The sequence below is a fragment of the Vidua chalybeata genome, chromosome 4 (genome assembly GCF_026979565.1).
Source record: "Vidua chalybeata isolate OUT-0048 chromosome 4, bVidCha1 merged haplotype, whole genome shotgun sequence".
Taxonomy (NCBI): Eukaryota; Metazoa; Chordata; class Aves; order Passeriformes; family Viduidae; genus Vidua; species Vidua chalybeata.
Window position 1 is genome coordinate 56,166,535 of NC_071533.1, and position 17,055 is coordinate 56,183,589.

At 36.3% G+C, this 17,055-nt stretch overlaps 1 protein-coding gene across 9 annotated transcripts in view; it reads left to right on the plus strand.

The window, feature by feature from the left end:
* KCNIP4 (potassium voltage-gated channel interacting protein 4) overlaps positions 1-17,055 on the plus strand; it is a 385,279-nt gene that overhangs the window by 364,551 nt on the left and 3,673 nt on the right. For all 9 annotated transcript variants that reach the window (XM_053941131.1, XM_053941138.1, XM_053941133.1 and 6 more), the window contains 5 exons: positions 2,232-2,301; positions 6,592-6,662; positions 13,984-14,091; positions 15,205-15,309; positions 15,908-15,970. In XM_053941131.1, coding sequence (XP_053797106.1) covers positions 2,232-2,301; positions 6,592-6,662; positions 13,984-14,091; positions 15,205-15,309; positions 15,908-15,970 — 417 coding nt within the window. The remainder of the gene's footprint in view (positions 1-2,231; positions 2,302-6,591; positions 6,663-13,983; positions 14,092-15,204; positions 15,310-15,907; positions 15,971-17,055) is intronic.

The window sequence follows — 17,055 nt, forward strand, 5'->3', positions numbered from 1 at the left end:
CTTTTCTGAACAAAAATTACCTGCAGAGCAGAAGCCATTGCTTCTTTTTCTAAATTTCAAAATGCTGCATTGTTTTTTCACACTCACACCCATCTCAGGGTAAAGGCTGCTTATTCTTCCTCCTGCAGGTCTGGGAATGACATAGATCATATACATGATATGCTTGGAAGAGGAGGTTGTAAAATACTTTTGTTACATTTTCTACATTGAATAACTATAATATTATTTCAATGAGTATCTGAATCCGCTGATGTTTACTTTATTGTGCTTTGAATCCAAGTAAAAATACTGCTCTTTTGCATGCTCTTATACAACTCCAGAAGGCTTCCCAAAGACAAGCTGCATAGTAGAATCATAACATCATAGAATCATCAAGGTTGAAAAGATGTCTGAGGTCATCAAGTCCAACCATTAACCCAGTACTGCCAAATCCACAACTAAACCATGTCCCCAAGTGCCACACCTACACGCTTTGAAATATCTTCAGGGATGGTGACTCCACCACTTCCCTGTGCAGCCTGTTCCAATGCTTGATAACCCTTTCAGTGAAGAAATTTTTCCTTATATCCAGTCTGATCTTCCCCTGGGAGAACTTGAGGCCATTTCCTCTTGTCCTATTGCTTGTTACTGTAAACCTGTTAGAAACCATAGAGACAGTGGCCTAGCTGACTAGAGTCTTTTTGGATAGCTGCTAAGAGAGAGAGATGTTTTAGAGTGCACTCATACCCAAAGATGTGACAGACAGGGAGATGCCTCCTCAATTATGGATTGCTCCTTACCTAATGAAGGGTGGAGGTTCATTTCACTGTTCCTCCCATTCCCCAAAGGCTTTGGTTCCAAAGGCAGTGTGGCCCAGCAGTCAGTATTTATTTCATCTTATTGAGACCTGAGCTCTAGCTCTGCCTGCATAAGTGACAGTCTCTGTGCCTAGGGACGAATAATTTTGTATGTGTATCCCTGACACTGATGCTTGTTTCTGGTTTTTCCATTAAACAGAATTCTTTCTTGCTAGATGTTTGCATGTGCTTAGTTATGATGAAAAGCTAATTTAGCTAAGGATAATTGACATAAAAGCATAATAATCCTAGACCTAAAGATCTGACATGCATTTCTCAGGCCATGCATTTGGCACTCAATTAGAGATTACACTATTTGTTTCTTAGCAGAAGGTGACAGAACTATGAATATCTCAGTGGTTTTTATTTGATGTAATTGAAATACTATTTTTTCTCATAGGAAAAGTTGTTATTAAACTGGTAAAAAGATGTTACACTACTCTTGATCTCCATTTCCAGCTATTAAGTTTCCTGAGTTTAGGACTAGGAGCACCTGTGTTTGAGTCCTCAGTCCAAATAGCATGATAATAGTAAAAAATAAATGTATGAACCTTAAAACTAAATTTGCATTCTCTTTTTTTTCCTTTGTTTCTAAAAGTCCTTTTCTTTTAAAGAGCATACCTGGCTTTTTTTCCCCTTTTTTGCATTAACGAAGGAAGTAAGGCATAAAAGGAATGAAGTACATTGCCCAAAGTCTTCTGCTCAGTCTGGCAAAATCAGGACTAGGAATCAGCTCTCTGGTCTTGGATATTTCTGCTTGACTTAGTAAACAATTACAGTATTTCTTGTGCTTTTCCTACCTTTTTGCATAAGTCATTGGTTTAACCATCTTTATTCTTCTCCTTCACTTCCTTTCATTTTCTTTGTAGTCATTCTATTCAGAAACTTCCTACATATTCTGTGTTACATATTTAAATTTATGAAAAATATGTAAAGAGGCAGAAGGATCTGCAAGGTTTGAATATGATCTTCAATGGCAGAGTCTTTTGAATTCATTGAATAGAACTCTACCAGTAGACTGCATGTTCTATCACTGTGATTACATTCCTGCTTGAATTCCATACCATGCAAATGCTGATTGCAGCTGAGGGAGTGACCACTCATGACCCACAGGTGACACAACAGCACCACTCACTGCAGGACTGCAGTTGCTGCCCATGTGTGTCACTCAGGTCTCAAATGAAGTTGAAATCCATGCCATAGAAGGAGTTTTTGTCTCATGGGAATTCTTTAGGAAGATACTTCAGTGTGATAATGTGCATTAATATTTGGTTGGAAGTGCAAAGTCACAGATTTTAATGTGTCAGTCACACACATGTGGATGGTCTCCTGAATACATCAGCTGAGTGGACCAGACTGGATGGTATTCATTTCTTGTCATTTACTTTTTTCCAGGAATGCCCCAGTGGTGTTGTCAATGAAGAAACCTTCAAAGAGATTTACTCTCAGTTCTTTCCACAGGGAGGTAAGTACTTGGCAGACATAATGAGTACTGAAGTATGTCTGTTAGTTCCCAAGTCTGACAAAAGAGCCTCTTGTTCAAATTAACAAGATAGTTCCCTCAAGCTCTGTCTGAACTCACGGGGCTCTTCCTTCATAGTTGGACACATTTTTAAGTCTGTATTTCTGAATGAAATGCAATGAGATCTACATGAAGTCAGTCTTCTGTTATGAAGTTACTACCTGTGCTTGGGTACCATTAAAAAACAAGTTTCTCTGAGTAGGTTATTTGTCTTTAAGCTTTCTAAAAATTCTTGCCCATTCTCTTTTACTCAAAAAAACCTTTTCACAGTAGGAGGAACTGTAGGAGGCACTGCAGGAACCATCTCATATCAGTAGCAGAACACCCCCTTTAATTCTATGGGATTTCTTTTCTTAAATGCTAACCCTGATTTCAATTAACTGATTTCCAGGAGTTTTGTTTTTTTTTTTAATTTCCATTATCTTTTAGTGCAATGAAGATAACACAAAAATGTGTAACAGTTTGGTTTTTTTTTTCCTTGAACCTCAGATTTCTTTCAATTTGAATTTTTTCCCTCTCTTTTTTTCCTCTTGCATTTGCTCTGCAGCTTCTCCCAGAGCTCTTGAGATTTGTGTATTTCTCTGCAACTGTTCAGAACTTCTGCTTTTCATTTTTTATTTAACAACCCATATTAATTGGTAGGAACAAAATATCTCCCCATTAGTTTTATTTTGAATAAAGACCTAGAAGGTAAAGAGCAGCATTCAGTGCAGATTACCATCTCTGAAATCATTAAGAAGTAGGCACACTCAATAGAAATGATCAAAAGGCTTAGAAAGGTTGACCTGCCTACTGATTTTTTCTCTATGTAAACTTTTAGACCAAGCTAACAATTACAGTTTGAAATATTATATTTTGTAGTTACCCTTGGGTACTGAAAAGAATTCTCTCTATGTGATTTACTATACCTTTACTACACTTAATTAAAAAAATCTATCATATTTCCTATTGTTACACCCACAATTTTTTATGGGCAAAGAGAAAGCACACCTGTTCTAAAAGTGAAGTCAAAAGACATTGTGAGAGTAAATGTAATCTTAAAAGAATAATCTTTATTGGTCCAGATCTAGTTGTTACAGAGAAGAAAAACTATTAATGTAGTTAAAATAGATATATATGGAATGTCTAATTTCTACCCCTATTCCTGGTGTTAATGCTGAACCTTCTGCTCCTCTGGCATTTAGGGCAGTGGCATCCTTTGGAGGAGGAGGTGAGAACTGCAGTGGAATGTCTAGTTAAGAAAGCAGACTGAGTTCTCTAAATTTTCGAATGTCTTGTCAAAATAATGGGTGCAGCTGAGGCTTTTAAATAATGATTTTATGTATGTCCCAGTATTAAAGAGGAAAAAAGAATCTTGAAAATTTTCCCCAAATTAAAACATGTAGGTCTGTGCTCCAATTGTCTGTGTGATAAAAAACCAGGTACAACACCATGTATCATTATGACAATTCATATATTCAATACATAATTCATATCTGAACAAACAAAATTATGTCTAAAAGATTTTAAGCTTTAGGGCAACCAAAGAAATTTTTCAATGTCATCTAGCAAGTCACTTCCTCAAGCAACTTCCAAGACTGTCCAGGACAAGGTAAAGGAGATTTACAAATAGGACAAGGTGTTACAAGAGTAACAAAGGAAAGAAATGACACTGGATTGCAGCAAAAGCAATGTATTTTAAAAGGCAAAAGTAGCTTTGTAAAAAGCTCTCCATGCCAGAAAGGGCACGCCAGGAACTTCTTTTTAGATTCACTGCCATACAGGTGAATGAGTATACCCCCTGCATTTTTGCAGTCCATCACCTGAAATGAAAGTTGAGATTTTTCTTCAGCCAAGTAGGTAATGGATAAGAATCCACACACTAAATAATTATTACACTACTTCATCACTTCTGAACAAATTAAATCATGCTTGTAGTTTAATAAGTCATACTCTTCCATGTGTAATGATTACTGTTTTTTGCCTCTGATATTTAAAATGCTTTGATGCTTTTTTTCAAGGGAATTCTGATTTAAGAGCTGTTCCTATCTCAACTTGTTAAAATAACAAGTTTGCCTACTAGTTAAGATATCAGATCCTTGGAAAGAAATTGTACTTAATTTTAAAAGTTAATTTTTTTTTCTAAAATGAATAATGTTCAAGATTTAGGGGGGAAATTAGACTAAATAGCTCTAATTAAAAGACTAGTGTGCCTCATCCTGCTGTGGTTTTGAAGGCAAAATTTTGGACCAGAATTGCTTGAGCAAGCAACTTTGAAAAAGCTTTTTGATTTATTTTTTTCAGAGGGGTTATCAGAAAAGATATTTTTCAACTAGGCACTTTTTTTTTTTTCATATACCATCATACAAAAAAAAGTAGTATATTGTTATTATGTATGGGCAACAAAAGTAAAATCCCTTTGTATTTTCTGTACGTCTACAGAAAATAACCAGGAATGTTTCAGATGTTTTTAAGACATGGGTGCCAAGTGAATAAGAAGGTATTTAAAATTCCTTTTACAGTAGTTATACCTTTATAGCACATTTTTTCCTAGAAGATGATTTGCATAGTATATTCTGTTGCACAACAGAGAAGTCTCAGTAGATTATAGAAAATATGACTATTAAAATGCTAAATATAACAATGCTAACAAATATATATAATATAAAATAAATATAAATGCTAACAAATTTACATTTTTCAGCTAAAGTGTGAATGTATCTGCCAAGCTGTGCTTAAGCAATTACAGTGGTTACTGGACACATGGAAGAATGAATGACACTCTCAAATAGTGGTGGTGGGGATTTAATTCTCTGAAAACAGCTGGGTTTAAAGATTGCAGTTTTTTCTTGTTATGATTATTTCACATCATAAAAAATAAACATATTGAAGTAAGACTAGAGAATTTTCTTACAAATATTAGGTCTGAATCTGTGAAGCACAAAGCTCTGAGTTTTGTTATATTTGGTTCCTCGGAGTTAAGGTGGCATTTAAGCGGAGTGTAGCAAGACTACTGCTCAGTTCAGTACAAAACAGTATTTTAGGCTGTGAAAAATAAAGGTTTGCAGGATTGATATAAAAGGTAAAATGGTTTAGTGCCAAGAAATCAGAAAATGCCATTTCAGCATTGATCGAGTTTTTCCATGAGAGGGAGAAGTTTGTTCTGCAATGGGTACACTGATTTCATAACACTTTGCCCTTTATTAATAATTTGTGAGGTTAATGTCAATTAGCCTAAAATTATTGTAAACATATGAGGTAGAAAGGGAAAAGTGAGTATTAAAAGTAAACAAGCCCTCATCCTTCATTAATTTGCACGATTTTGAGGGAAGGAAAAACACTGATGACAGCTGACTTCCCTTACCCCCAGCAGCTGCTACCTCACATCCAGAGGGCTGTCTCTGGATGAGTGCTCTCCTCACAATGTATTACTCCTGGAGCAGGTTGTGCCTTTTAGAAGGCATTCAGTGGAAATACAAGTATGGATATTTACAAAAGTTACAGGCTTGACAGATTTATATTCATGCTGTCTTGTGTTTCTGAATGAGTCAATATGCACTGGGGAGGAGGTTTGGAAAGTATGCAAATAGTGAGTGGATCATTTGTTTAAGGTCATCTTTCAGAGTCTCACTGACCATTTAGTGAGTCACAGCCAATTTTTCCAAGCCCTAATGCCACGATCATGGGAATCCAGCAGCAAGGCAGCTTTAAGAATCTGCTTCTCAGGAGAGGATTTCCTCTCACCTGTGGGTGAGCACAGGACCCAATAGCAGCAGCACTGTCTGACAAGATCAGCTTCAAGCAGGGGAACAGATCTGTGTGCAGAGCAAAACCAGCACACACGGTGGAGTGTGGGCAGTGTCTGCTTCCCTCATTTACCGGGAACAAATGAGCACATTCTTCACTGTGAGCGTACGAGATGGATCCCTGTCACAGTCTGTTCCTGTTAAAGCAGGTTGTTTCAGAGTACAATAATATGTCATCTTTGCTATTTGCTCAGGTATCAGTGATTAGCAAACACAAGAATAAAAATGAATAGAGATATTCCAGAACAGAATTTTTCATTTTTGGTTTCTCTGCACTTATAACTTATCCCTCCTCTCCTGCCAGAAAGGAATTTTAAATTTCACTGAAAATCTAGTCTTGCTATGAAATTTTGGTATCAAAATATATCTCAGTATCAAAAAGTTTTAATGGAATTAAATTTTATTAAATAAGATGTACTTACTGTGAATTTTTTTTTTTATATCTTAGATTCCACAACATATGCACATTTTCTGTTTAATGCATTTGACACTGATCACAATGGATCTGTAAGTTTTGAGGTAAGTGATGCCATTGCTCATTTCTATAAAATTGAATACTTTGCCATTCCTTGTAATGAAGTCCAATTTGGGGGCTGGCTCACCTTAGGGAAAATTTAGCTGATGTGACTCAAGTTTCAAGTTTTTCCAATGTAATAACAAAAGTCATTACTTTACAGTTGCATATTCCATAATGGTAACTCAGACTATGCTACTACATAATATTTTTTTAAATCTGTCAATTTAAAAGGTAACCCAATTTATACACAAGTTACCTAAAATAGTTCTTCCTCTCTGCCTTTGCAAGATGAGATCTCTGAACTACAACTAATGTTATGGGGATAACTCAGCCAAAATTGGATTTTTCTTACTTAGTTTCCAGAAAGTTCTAGAAAAAGTCTTTAAAGCAAATGTTTCTAAAAGCAAAAGAGTTGGAAATTTGTTCTTCCTCCTTTTAACTGCCCAGTCTTTTTTCCCAGTCCTGTCTTTCCCTGGTAAGGCTGATGTCATTCATGCAATATAAATGGAAAAGAAGGGACCTTACTGCAATATTGGAGATGAGAACAGGGTGTACAAAATACTGCAAAGTAGATAATATTCTAAGCTATAGAATTTAAAAAAAAAAAAGTTCATGTGCAAAAAAAGGATGTTTGTTTTGTCATGTTTTCTTTGGTTTTGATTATAAAGAACTAATTATTTCTTTACAACTTTTGATTGGATTGTGTTAAATACACTCCAAATTTATTGAAATGTCCTGTACATGTTTTTATGATTTATTTTAGTGAATGATGTTGTGAGGTCATACAGATTTTTTAAAATGAAAATAATTAATTGATGTAATAGGAAGAAGACTGGCCAATCAGGTGCACTGTGATCAGAAATCTATACCATAAACTAAGACTATAATCAGATTGGTTTTTATCATTATTTGCATTTCTTTAAAAAACCCACGAACCCTAGCTACCTTTTTCCAGGCAGATGAAGTCAGTGGAATCTATGTGAAACTAGGAGCAGGAATGGAGGGTTAATTCATATCTTCTATACATAGGCTAAATACGCAAGGATTCTTCTGATCTAATCACAGAATCATAGAATGGTTTGCATTGGAAAGAATCTTAAAGGTCACCCAGTTCCAAACCCCTTGCCATGGACAGGGACACTTCCCAGTAGACCAAGTTGCCTTATCCAACCTGGCCTTGAGCACTTCCAGGGATGGGGGATCCACAACTTCCCTGGGCAACCTGTGCCAGTGCCTCACCACCCTACCAGTAAAGAATTTCTTTTGTATATCTAACTTAAACTTCCCCTCTTTCAATTACAGCAACAGCAGGCACATTGAGAAAAATTATTTTTAGGATGAGTAGTTGAAAAGTATTTCTGCAATTATCATTAAAAAGAATGGGAACAAAAAAAAATCTTTTGTACCTTTTCTGGTCAATTTGTTGACACTTGTATTTCAGGCAGAAAGTCTTAGGAAATGCACTAGATTTGGAGCGCTTTGATTATCCCAGAGTGCAGGTTTGTGCACGAGAAAAGGGCTTTGGAATAAAATCAATCAGGAAAATAAAAGCAGAGGTGCTGAACTTCTGTTCAATATTAAGGCAGACATGAGTGATCCAGACTTTCATATTATTTGCACTAATTTGAATCCAGCATAACTCTACTGCTGTCAAAAGACTCTTGCTTCTGTGTCCTTGTAGCAACATTATACTTACAAACTACATGATAGCCATTCTAAAAGCATCCCCCCGAAATTAAAAATGTATGGGTTTTTTTGTTCTAATCACATGAAAATAGCTGCAAAATGTGGAAGAAGATATTGTGAAATGTGCAAAATAGAATTATCTCATTTTTGTCCTCCTCCTTTTAATCCTAGATGCAGCTGTGCTATTTTCTGTCTATTCAATCTTTATATTAGTTTTCTATTTTCCATTAGAAAAACAACAAAAGCAAACAGCTCAAAAGGTAGAGAGGGAGTAGTTTAAAAGTTTGGAGAAAAAATAATCATTCTTTCCAAAGTACTTTCTATATCAAAATGTAGAAGTAAATACAATTTAATATAATTATCTATCATGAAAACACTCTGGCTACCTTCTGTGTAAAAAATGATTATCAAAATCTGAAATGGAAGCAAAATTCTTTTGTTGATAAAAATTACTTTTTGTGTTTTACTCTCAATTTCATATGAAGCAGTGGTAGCTGGAGTTGCAGCTCCAAAAAGAGAGAATTTAACTTTAACTTTTTGCTCTTTTTTTCTCAAATTTTCAACCATCAACAATGAAACATTGGATCTGAGCACAACTTAAATGCACACCTCGATTGACATTTCTTGGTGAGATTGCTTGGTGAGATTGTGTCCTAGAGTTTTGTCATCCCTAAATCTGTATGCTCTTTGGCAATGAGCCAGGATCTCTTAAGTGAAGGATTTATGTAACATAAAATCCAAACTTATAAAACTAGGTGCTTGAAATTATCTCTCCTTATCCCATGATTGTATTAGTTTTGAGACTAGTTTATTTCATTAGCTTTGTGAACTAGTTTTGTTTTAATATGACAGAGTTTTCGAAGACCCAGTGACCCAACTATTGGAGGGCTCTTTGGGCATGTTAGTGAAGTTTTTTTTTCCGTTAGACAGAGACAGATATAAAAGCAAGGTTTTCATTTGCTGCATGCATATTGTCACTGAGTCAAAATTAAGATCTGGCCTCAAAGCTATTTAGACAGTCAGAAAAATGGAGGCTAATTAACTTTAGATACATTGTCAAAGTGAAGCTCAATTGCACACATGCAAATACCCAAATCAGTATCCTTCATCTGTTGTAGATGCAGATTAAGGTTATTCTAAATGTGTCCTTGCTGAAAGTAATTCAATAATCACACAAATTCTCAGTGCCTTGAAGCACAATGCTGTGCCCAAACACAGTGGAGATGTTTAAAGATTTCTGTCATATTTAATCAAAACCAAACTTATACTGGTTAATAAATTAGCAAGCATGCTAACTCACTTCCATAGAGGAAGTTCTTAAGATCAAACACAACTTCATATTTCACTAATAATAATAGTGTCTAAGGCAGTATTATAAAGACAGCAGTTAAATAAGTCATAGAATCATAGAATGCCTTGGATTGGAAGTGACCTTGAAGATTATCTCATTCCAGCTCCCTGCCATGGGCAGGGAGACCTCCCACTAGACCTGGTTGCTTGAAACCCCATCCAACATGATGTTAAACACTTTCAGGGATAGGGCATTCACAGCTTCTCTGAGAAACCTGTTCCGATGCCTCACCATCCTCACAGTGAAGAATTTCTTCCTAATTGCTAATTGAAACCTACTCTCTGTCAGTTTAAAGCCATTTCCCCTTGTCCTGTTCCTACATATCCATTTGCAGAGTCCCTCTCCAGCTCTCTTGTAGGCCCTCTTTAGGTAATAGGAGGTGCTCTAAGGTGTCCCTGGAGTCTTCTCTTCTCCAGGCTGATCCGGCCCAACTCTCAGCCTGTCTTCATAGCAGAGGTGCTCCAGGCCTCTGGACTTGTTCCAGCAGGTCCATGTCATTCGGCCCCTGAGCTGGATGCAGTATTTCAGGTGGGGTCTTATGAGGGCAGAGAAGAGGGGCAGAATCACCTTCCTTGCCCTTCTGGTCACATTTCTTTTGATGCTGGTCATGGTTGGCTTTCTGGGCTGCAAGCACACATTGCTGGTTCGTGTTGAGTTTGTCATCAACCAGTATCCCCAAGTCCTTTTGCTCAGGGTTGCTCTAAATCCATTCTCTGCCCAGCCTGTATTTTAGCTTGGGATTGCCCTGATCCAACTGCACGACTTTGAACTTGGCCTCATTGAATTTCATGAGGTTCACAAACATGATTCTGTGGGTTCAACACAAAAAGGTTTGTCCACGTCATGTAGGAAATGAGCTCATTTTTCTTAATATAATGGTGATCTCATAAGCATTTTAACACCATGTGATTTAAAGTAGCTACAAAGAAATGCATTTCCTTTTAGGAGCAGTTCCTTCTCTGTGACCTTTGTTTTACATACATCAAGCCTCCACCACTTCTGTGGCATCACTTGATTCCTTTTCAAAATCCTAAAATCTAAATTTAAAACTTGATTAAGGTCCCTGCATACCTACTTCTGGCCTTGAAAAGACATAAAGGAACACATAACCAGGTGGAATAATTTCAAGCTTTCCTATGGATTTGAGACAGCACAGTAATAAGCTTGTTAATTAATTTATTAATGAACTAATTATCCCCAAAGATTTACTGAGAGATAAAGCAATCAGAAAGTCATCAACAACCTTGCTAGGAGATAATTAATCACTGCTGAAAGAAACCACACAAATACAAGTTCATCCCAGATCACAACCAGACATTCTCTACAGCTGTAGCGCAGAATGGAAATGTCAGCAGGCTCTGAGTACACAGCGGCTCTGGTACAGGTGCAATGACACTGCATTTTGCAACCCTTCAGTGAGACATTCCCCTTTCTTGAAGAATCAAAATTAGGCACGGAAGGAGGTCTTAACAGGTATTAGCATGCTCTGCAAGAAACTGGCAAGTTACAAACAGGAAGCTGTGGAGAGGAATAAAGGCAAGTACCAAGGCAGAGACTTTTGTGTTTCTAACTTCACTGTCACAGACTGAAGAAAGACCCGACCTAGAGTTGTGTCTTAGCCCAGACTTCCTGTTTTAGGCTCCTTTTCACCCTAGATCAGATGCACCTCTCCCCATTAGGTGCTCAGCTGAGCAGGACCATCCCTTTCAGTGGGCAGTGACAGAATTTTCAGAGGATGTATATATCTGAGTATGGTGAAGTTTTCTTAAAAAAACCCAGGTTCTAACAGTAGAATTCCTCTCTGCCTAGAAATTACATGTCTAAACCAGGACAGAAAAGCATCTGGGTGCTCTAATCAGTATTAGAACACCTAGATGCTGTTTTCTGTCTTGGTTAGACATGTGATGGGGACTTGTATTGATGCTCTTTCTAAATAGAGTGACTGATTTGTGCATCACTGAGTTGTTGGTTACATGCATAAAGATGGGCAGCTGCTTCCTGATTTTAGCTGCTTCCCTCTGCACTGCTGCTTACCGTGGCTTTCTGCATTGGATTATTAGCTTAACAGCTAGAATGGTTGCACTGTTCCTGACACACACATTGCCTTCCACTGTGCAGAGCATTTTCCTGTTCAAGGCTCTAGCCCAAAATACCCTGTGGATTTAGCCTATGTCCACTGAATCAGATAATCTATTTCTATGTGATTCTATTACCGTGTTCTTCAGTTGCTTGAAAGTAAGCATGTAGAAAAGACATCCTATCCTAGCTGGTCCTTATCCAGCTCATCACAACTACTTATTATGAAAAATCCTTTCTATTGTTCCTGAGATGACTCCTGCACAACACTCAGACAAAGGCAATGCACCTGAACTATGTGTGATCCCAAAACATGTTGCAATATGGAAGGAGATGACTCACTGCTGCAATGTTTAGAGCCCATACCCAGAAGGTTTTTGAGTTGTCTCTGCTTTTTAAGAACACCCAATCCCATGAAAAACAACATAAAGCCAAGGGCTTTATTTAAAACTGATGATAGAAGGGTACCCTGGGAAATGGGGGTAGAAATGATTCCGTGAAGCCAGCTAACACAGGTGGTGCATCACAGAAAGGAACAATGAGAATTGAACAAGAAAAGAAAAATTGATTTATTTTAGATAAAATAACTTTTAAAAAATGTTGCTGTGCCAAAATAAAAATAAATTCACAAATATTACGTATAATCTAAGAAAATAATGCAACTGGGGACCTTCACAAAGGACTTAAGGAGAAGCTACATCAAGAATGTAAAACTGTGCGAAAAGATTTGAAGACATGATACTGAATTAAAAAGGTTAATTGCTAATGCTGTAATGTGATCAAATCTGTTCTGAAATTCTTGAACATTTTAATGTTTAATAGTACTTTGTTAAAGAATTGTTTGGAGATTTAACCCTGTGACCCTCACTTAGTCATTAAGATGTAGACAAGATGAGCAAAATTCTTTCAAGATTCATGTATCCATTTACCCCAAAGGGCACATATATCAATAAGACAGAATTTTTGACAGACTAAGAAAACCCAGAGCATGCCAACTGAATTGTTAAAAAGACTGAAGCTGTCTGTGCTTACTAGACCACCTCAGTCCATGATATCTGTATATACTCCAGTTTATCAGGTATATTTATTTGACTTTGTGGTACACCAGACCTTTTAAATTTATGTCTAACCTCAGTGCAGTCTTTTCCATTGTTCCTCCATTAGACAAAATACAAAACTTTTATGGTGCAAATAAGAAATATTTTGGCTTTTATTGTCTCTAATGTTACTCTAACACTTCCTGTATGTCATTGTGAACACACACTTGCCATATTCTGCTCAACCTATTATGAAGGCAATTTCACTAATTTATGGGTTCATCTGCTTATCAAATAAAAAGAGGTAGAGGAGATGGTTAGGGGAAAAAAAAAGCTATTGTTTAAAAAATATTAACATGCTGAGAAATACAGAAGAGAAGTGATGGGAGTTGATATTTTCTCCAATCTGGATGATGCTCACTAAATGTAAATGAGGTTTGTGCTGTTGAACACAGCACAAGCATTATTATTATTATGAAACAAAAATCTATAACCAAATACTACATATAAATGCTCTCAAAAGCCTTCTGATTCATTTCTGTGGACCAGCTCTGTAGCAATAAGCATTGGAGGGTCACAAAAACATTAAAATGGTATGTGGACATGTAATATATTTATTATTCCCTCTCATACTTCAAATAAATTAATAAGAATTGAGGTGTGCAGTATCATAAATGAAGTTTGAAATATTGACTGAAACAGATTGATCTAAGAGATCTGGGAGCCACATATGCCACTTTAACAAGGTACAGATTTAACAAGAATTTAATGTTCCTTAGTACATAGTTCTTCCCAAATTGGTCTCCTGTGCTTAGATTAATCTAACTACCTTTTAAGCTTTTCTTGGACCATTAAACCATGGGGGTGGCTTTTTCCTGGTATTCACTTCAGTGAAAACTGCTTATGTGAGACATTAGGCTTTTCAGAGGATACAACCACTAACAGAAAATTATGTTTACTTTATAGAAAATTACTCAATTTACTTATTAATTATGAGTGTAGGAAATAGTGCTTAGATTGTTAATACAGAAATCATTAGCACTCACAGTGAAGCAAAAAAAAATTGAAACAACACATCTTTTCATACTTCTGACAAATGCATTATTCTGGATTTTTGAGTTTTTGAGGAAAACTACTTGTTTCCAAACTGACCAAGACCTTTTGTCTATTTAGGATTTTGTTATGGGTCTCTCAATTTTACTCCGAGGGACAGTACAAGAGAAACTGAACTGGGCTTTCAATTTGTACGATATAAATAAGGATGGATATATAACTAAAGAGGTAAGGTCTACTTCTTACTGCGGTCACTGAAAGTAAAGGTTGTTAGCGAAGTCCTGCATTCAGAGAAGAATGGTTTCATTGTCAAATTGAATGTGTTAAGAAGTTATCAGATATTATGGAGCTAGACATACTAAAAACTAAAGTAATTGTCTCATTTTAAAGACATATATGAACATTGAAAAGGGAAAATCTTTACAGAAATTGCAAAAGTTCAGAATTCTTCAGAAATTATGTTTCTGAGCCTAATAGGTACAGAAATAGTTGGCTTCAACTTATGCCTACGTATTTGCCCATACAGTTCCTTGAATAGATTGGTAGGATATTTACACAAAAATGAATTAAGTGTGTGGGCAATAATTGTTACTTATTTTATTAATCTACTTCTAATAATTTTTACTTGAAACAGGATTTATAAAGAAAGATTCCTATATATTTTATTCTGCAAGGATTCAAACACATACTTAAAATAAGTGGGACTAAATGAGCATTTCATCAAAATATATGGAGATTTTTTTAAGTGGGGCTTATGCAAATATATAAATTACACTTATAATTTTATACTTTTAAAAAACACTTCAGGTTCATTATAAAAGAGTAATATATAGAATAATTTCTTAGCATACTACAGATTACTTGTTTTTATAATTATTAAAATTTTCACAAGCCACTCAAAATTCAAAGATTTTGATATAAAAGGAGGACTCTGCATAAGTGCAGGTGTGTGCATGGGTATTTTCATTTTCTTTAGGGAAAATAAGTTGTAAGAAGGTGATGCTTTGGCCATTCACTTGCTGTTACAGGACTTCTTTTCCCTTTTATTTTTATTCATACTGGGAGGTTCTTCCCACAATCCATTAACTTGCACATATTATAAATAATTTAAAATTGAACTCATATATCTATGAAAGCTGAAATCAGATGCTAGAATTTCTAGGAATTAAGTCGTTCCTTCTTGAAGCTGTTCAGTCAAAAAATAAAAAAAAAAACCCAACAGGTGAATTCCAAATTTTTATTCTAAAATGCAAATCCTAAAAAAAAAAAATGTATGTTCTGAGTTAAAGCCGTGTCTACAATACACATTACATTGCAGAAACATAATTTTTTCCTCTTCAGGAAATGCTTGATATCATGAAAGCAATATACGATATGATGGGGAAATGCACCTATCCTGTTCTCAAAGAAGATGCACCTAGACAACATGTGGAAACATTTTTCCAGGTAGGTCACATAACATAGAAGTTGAAAAGACTGCTCTGTGAGCAGATAAAGATTTTCATTATTATAACATATCCTTCCAATTCTGTAATCCTTTCTGTTCTCTGTGGTTCCATTCCAAGTTTCCCGTTCCTACTCATCTTACCCTGTTTTTTCAACAAAAGCTCTTTAAGCATAGTCCACTTACTATGACTTTTGGACTGGTTGTTCCTAGGCTGACATATAACTGAAATGAGCAATGAAAAGGACTTGTTTCACACAGGAATTTGGGAGGGGAAACATACTGTAGTGGGTTGACCCTGTCTGGATGCCAGGCACCCACCAAAGCCTCTCTCACACTCCACACACCACCCCCCCCCGAAATGAACAGGTGAGAGAAAATCTAACAAAGGGCTGAAGAGGTTATCATTCCTGATGGCTCAGCCTTGGCCAGCAGCACGTCCTGGAGCTGGCTGGCATTGGCTCTGCTGCACATGGGGGAGCTTTCTGGCAGCTTCTCACAGAAGCCAGCCCGGTAGCTCTCCTGCTACCAAAGCTTGGCCACACAAACACAATTCCCATATTTTTCTCTTTTTATTTTACTTTTTTTTTTTTCATACAGAAAATGGACAAGAACAAAGATGGAGTAGTTACCATAGATGAATTCATTGAGAGCTGCCAGAAAGTAAGTATTCCATGTTAAGCATTGAATGTGTATCTCTTGGCTATTTCTATCATAGCTCTTTACAGATTTTTGGAGTGTCAGTAAGGGTGATCTTAATACCAGAGACAGCATTTTCCCAAGGTAAAGTATCTATTTTCCCAAGGTAAAGTATCTCACCATTACACAGAAACACTGAACAGTGTAAATAAATTTGTGGCCTGAATCTGCAGAAGAGCTATTACATACAAGCTGTCATTGCTTATTAGACAGCTGTATCAATATCCTTTCTCTCTTTAATAGTGCATTGTTTGCACTTAGTAGAAAAAGGTTTCTTTTCATTCAGCTAAATATTTATTTCTATATTCTGCCCATGCTGGGTCACACAGTTCTGTCACAACTGGCATATAATAGTGGCAATAATAATATTGCCTGAAAATTTATCATCTATGGGTGAGCTTCTCAGTGAGTTGTGATGTGCTTATAAGCAGTGAAGCCTTATAAAAAGAGAGTGCAAGGGGCTTGCAAAATGTTGGATGGCAAGAGTTAACACCAGACAAGTTTTCTCAAGGCAAGAGTGTGAACTGATTGTGATTATCAGCCACAAGCCTTTATGCTATCTAAGTGGCTGTCAATTTCTTGACAGCAAGAAAGAAATTCTTCCAGCAGTTCCTGGCCGCTAGAGCCAGGATGGAGAACTTCTGAAGCAGGAGTTACAGACTCTTTTCACTCCTCTGCTCTGCAGAAATCAGCTTGTTCTCAGACCAGTAGATGATATGAAGAAAGATAAGTTGCATTTTCATAAATTTAAGGAAATCCTGTTAATTTTTCAGTTAAAATTTGCAAGAAAAAGACAAAATAAGAATGACTAGCCTTTGGCATGATAAGAGGGTCATAGAATTAAAGAATATGCTCAGTTGGAAGGCACCCACCAGGATAATCGAGTCCAATTCTTGGCTCTACATGGGACATCCCAATATCAAGGTTGTTCTGTATAGTAAAGCACCACATTAGACATAGTGAATATGATAGGACTGATTACATTATGTAAATTCATGTGGCAAATACACCTGATACTATTTGTTACAGTGACAAATTTAAGAAGTCAT